This window comes from Salvelinus sp. IW2-2015, linkage group LG23 (genome assembly GCF_002910315.2).
Source record: "Salvelinus sp. IW2-2015 linkage group LG23, ASM291031v2, whole genome shotgun sequence".
NCBI classification, from domain to species: domain Eukaryota; kingdom Metazoa; phylum Chordata; class Actinopteri; order Salmoniformes; family Salmonidae; genus Salvelinus; species Salvelinus sp. IW2-2015.
This window is the reverse complement of record NC_036863.1, coordinates 31,299,847-31,303,684: the sequence shown is the minus strand read 5'-3', so window position 1 is coordinate 31,303,684 and position 3,838 is coordinate 31,299,847. Positions and strand designations below refer to the sequence as shown.

General features: G+C 38.3%; 1 protein-coding gene across 1 annotated transcript; it reads right to left on the bottom strand.

Annotated features, from left to right (window-relative positions):
- fdx1b (ferredoxin 1b) lies at positions 1-1,901 on the bottom strand. Its single transcript, XM_023968977.2, has 4 exons — positions 1,632-1,901; positions 1,158-1,285; positions 871-1,000; positions 1-590 (listed from the first exon to the last, which is right to left on the bottom strand). Exons 1-4 carry the CDS (start codon positions 1,796-1,798, stop codon positions 485-487), a joined length of 531 nt encoding a protein of 176 aa, XP_023824745.1. The 5' UTR covers positions 1,799-1,901; the 3' UTR covers positions 1-484.
- Positions 1,902-3,838: the final 1,937 nt, after the last annotated feature.

The following is a 3,838-nucleotide window of genomic DNA, read 5'->3' as shown; positions in this document are numbered from 1 at the left end:
ACATTTTGGGGTATTGGATGTAGGCCAGTGACAAAACATCTCAATTGAATCAATTTTAAATTCAGGCTGTAACACAACACATTTAGGAAAAAGTCAAGGAGTGTGAATACTTTCTGAAGGCACTTTGCAGAGAACTGCTGAATAAAGATAGTCCACTTTAATGTGCTTCCATATTTCCAATGGTTTCCTTTTATAAAGCCAGCATGCTAGGTGACATGTCATTGAACTACAGGCAATGTTTGTAACATTTAATAACTTACTATTTATAATTACAGGAATGTCTTCTTAAGGCCATTTTGTATGCAATGTACAGGTAATATGTAATTGTTACAACCGATTCTCCAACAGAAGCTAGTTGATTGGTAGAGCAAAAGGGTAATACATGTCAGAGTGGTCCTGAGTGATATGTTTCTGGAGATGTTTGATTATGATGATGATTAGACTTGGTACAGTAGGTGAGAGGTGTAGCAGGTTGCATGAAGGATCACTGGCTGCCTTTAGATCCCACAGCATCCCTCACCTCTTGGGGCACTTGGACAGTCATACCATCCATCCACTTCTGCACTGTCACCTGGCAACCAAGACGGGACCTGTCAATCAGAAGCAGATTAGAGGCAGACAGATGATTTCAGAGCATTTATATAAACTACTCCAGATTTGTTTTACTGAACTACCGAATTTCCTGCACTTTGTTGTGTCTATGTCAGTTCAGCAGTGAGGCCCTACCACTTGTTTCTGTTTTGACCGGATTAAATCAACATTTATTGTGTGTGCCTGTTTTGATTGAGCTGTGATTGCGTATGTAAATCATAACATTTCCACAAGRGAAGGACAGCGAAGGACACTTTATCATTTCAAAATGAAACTCACGTCTTGGTAAGCCCGTAAGCTAGATCTAGCATATCCATCTCCTCATCCACCGTTGGTTCCATCTTCTCATAAAATGTCTTGTCAAAAATGAGATGACAGGTGGAGCATGCTAATGTCCCCTCACATGCACCTGAAGAACAACAGACGAGACAATAAAGGGACATATGTGAAAATCCTTAAAGACACCTGGATAGTAGATGGCATTTATACTGTAAATGCAACATACAGTGATACATATTTGCTAAAGATATTCATATTTTACTTGTCTATTTTTCCTGTTTACATACCAAAACCACTTATGTCCAAGTTTTTGTTTACGACAACATCCAACAGGGTCTGTCCTTCAGTAACAGCAGTGGTGGTCTTGATGCCATCTTGGTTAATAAAGTGTATAATGACTTTTTCCTCCGACAAGCTGTAAAAATCAGAGCTTGTTATAAGCCATGACTTTCCAGATAAAGAGTACATATAATTTATCTTAATCAAWATGTTTGAAAAGGTCGAACATTTAGCGGTCTTTCTGGATGTATTGTATCAAAGCCTATTAAAATATTTTAATCTTCAGCCAACTGAATTAACATTTATCAGCAGTTATTATATTATCACCCATATAATATGGCTCTGGGTAAGAACAGAGAAAGAACAGTATGAATACATAATTAAAATGTACAGTAGATGATAAAATATATGGTTTCAAGAGACCTATAAACTAACCTTAGCAGATAATGTTATGGTCCTACAAGCAATTTCAAATCACTTACCTGTTATTTTCAGAGTCGGAGTGTATGGCCGAGTGGATGCTGATGGCTTTGCCTTGGCTGTGTGGGGTCCAGATTTTAATGAGGCAAGTTTTGACTCCCATTGAGATACGGGGTGTATTGACCATCTTAGTGAAAAGGAAGGAGCCGAGATGCAAACACCTTGCCATGTTGGCCTGTGGCGTGTCGATTGTGGACTGAGTGGTAAGGGGGCCTCTGGTGAATACCACCAGCCTTGAGTAGAACTCAGCCCACAAGAAGGGCCAAGGCCTAGCATAGATAACCTAACCTCAGCTCTGCAGGTGGCAGAGAATGGTTTAGCTAACATCTATAAGAATTACACATCTCATCAACCCTAAGGTCAAACTGTAAGTCATCGTAGATCTTCAAGTATGCCTCCTCAATGACTTATGATGAGAGCTATTTGTTCCTCATAAGAATATGCTGTTGTTTTTCATTGAAAAAAGAATGCCATCTCTGTCCAGAAAACTTAGTTATAAACCTAATTTAATTTCATTTGGAGCAGCCACCTGTATGTGACTATATGGATAACCTATAAGACGTTATTACCTACAAGATGTTGAYCATCTGTCTCATCTACTGTCTGTATAATGATGTGTGGCCATTGTAAACCTGCTTTAAGTTTTAGAATGTCTTACAAAAATGTAACGTTTTATAATTTCATTTAGTTCTACTCTTGTTGCTGGAGGGAACACATTTTTACAGGAGCTCACAGAAAACTGGCCCACATATCATCCTCTAGGAATGTATATACAAGTACATTATGTGCACATTAGGTTGTACAATGGTCAGGGTTAGCTCTTAATGTTTGTTAAGGCTAGACAATATACACACATCCACACAAAGGTTGGAGCAGGGTCAGCCATAGGGTCAACCACAGTGCAGCACCCCTGGAGGAGTTTAGGGGTTAAGTGCCTTGAGCAAGTACACAGTGGCAGGAGAAGGCAACTAGAATCTCAAACAACTAAACAAATTACCTTATTGTTCTTTAACTTACGAGGTCAAGAAATGTTTTATTATGGTCCTCACACCGAGGGTGTCTCTGACCTTTACGAGCTCACAGCAAATCTGACCACATCATTTTAGAAAATGCATGTCTAACAACAAAGTTATTCCACTAAGCCAACTGCTTTGTGAGTGGATGAACATGTCATGCTCAATGTGAGAGCAGTATTGTGTCAATACATTTTGTCTAAGGACAGGTTTGCATGGCAACCAATGATGTATACAAACCCTGAATTGCTGATGTTATGTTTTGGCCATGGAGAGGCTTTGAAGCCACCGGTCAGCCATATTGGTACTGCCCGGAYCGGTCCTCCATAGGAATGAATGGAATTCTACAGTTTTTCAATTAAATGTTTCAAGGACAGAATTACATATATTTAAGTATTTTTTGTTGTCACGGGGACAGTAACATTTGTACTTTCAAAACATTATACTTTAAGGAAAATATTTTTATATATATAAAAAAAAATATTGGTATGTTTAGCATATCATTTAAAAGTATGCATTAAGGTGTCTGTAATAGAATAAARMTTGCAAAAACAAATGTAGCCATTAATAAGTTAATTTCTATAATATTATTTACAATAGTGGGGGAGTGCCAAGATGGAGGCGCAGTGGCTTCAAAACAGCAAACCCTAACAGTCATCTAGTATATACAGTACCAGTCAAAAGTTTGGACACATTTATTCATTCAAGAGTTTTTCTTTATTTTTACTATTTTCTACATTGTAGAATAATAGTTAAGACATTAAAACTATGAAGTACACATATAGATTCATGTAGTAACCAAAAAAAGTGTTAAACAAATCAAAATATATTTTATATTTGAGATTCTTCAAAGTAGCCACTCTTTGCCTTGATGACAGCTTTGCACACTCTTGGCATTCTCTCAACCAGCTTCACCTGGAATAATTTTCCAACAGTCTTGAAGGAGTTCCCACATATGTTGAGCACTTCTTGGCTGCTTTTCCTTCACTCTACGGTCCAACTCATCCCAAACCATCTCAATTTGGTTGAGGTCAGATGATTGTGGAGGCCAGGTCATCTGATGCAGCACTCCATCACTCTCCTTCTTGGTCTCCTACTTGGTCAAATAGCCCTGTTTTGGGTCATTGTCCTGTTGAAAAACAAATGATACTCCCACTAAGCGCAAACCAGATGGGATGACGTATCGCTGCAGAATG

What these genes read in the sequence shown, in the direction of transcription:
- fdx1b (XM_023968977.2), bottom strand. Translation starts at nt 1,798, where the DNA reads ATGGCAAGGTGTTTGCATCTCGGCTCCTTCCTTTTCACTAAGATGGTC. An exon ending in CTTGGACATAAGTGGTTTTG is followed by an intron (nt 1,001 to 1,157) that starts GTATGTAAACAG and finishes GTTGTTCTTCAG; the next exon opens with GTGCATGTGAGGGGACATTA. An exon ending in GCTTACGGGCTTACCAAGAC is followed by an intron (nt 591 to 870) that starts GTGAGTTTCATT and finishes TCTGATTGACAG; the next exon opens with GTCCCGTCTTGGTTGCCAGG.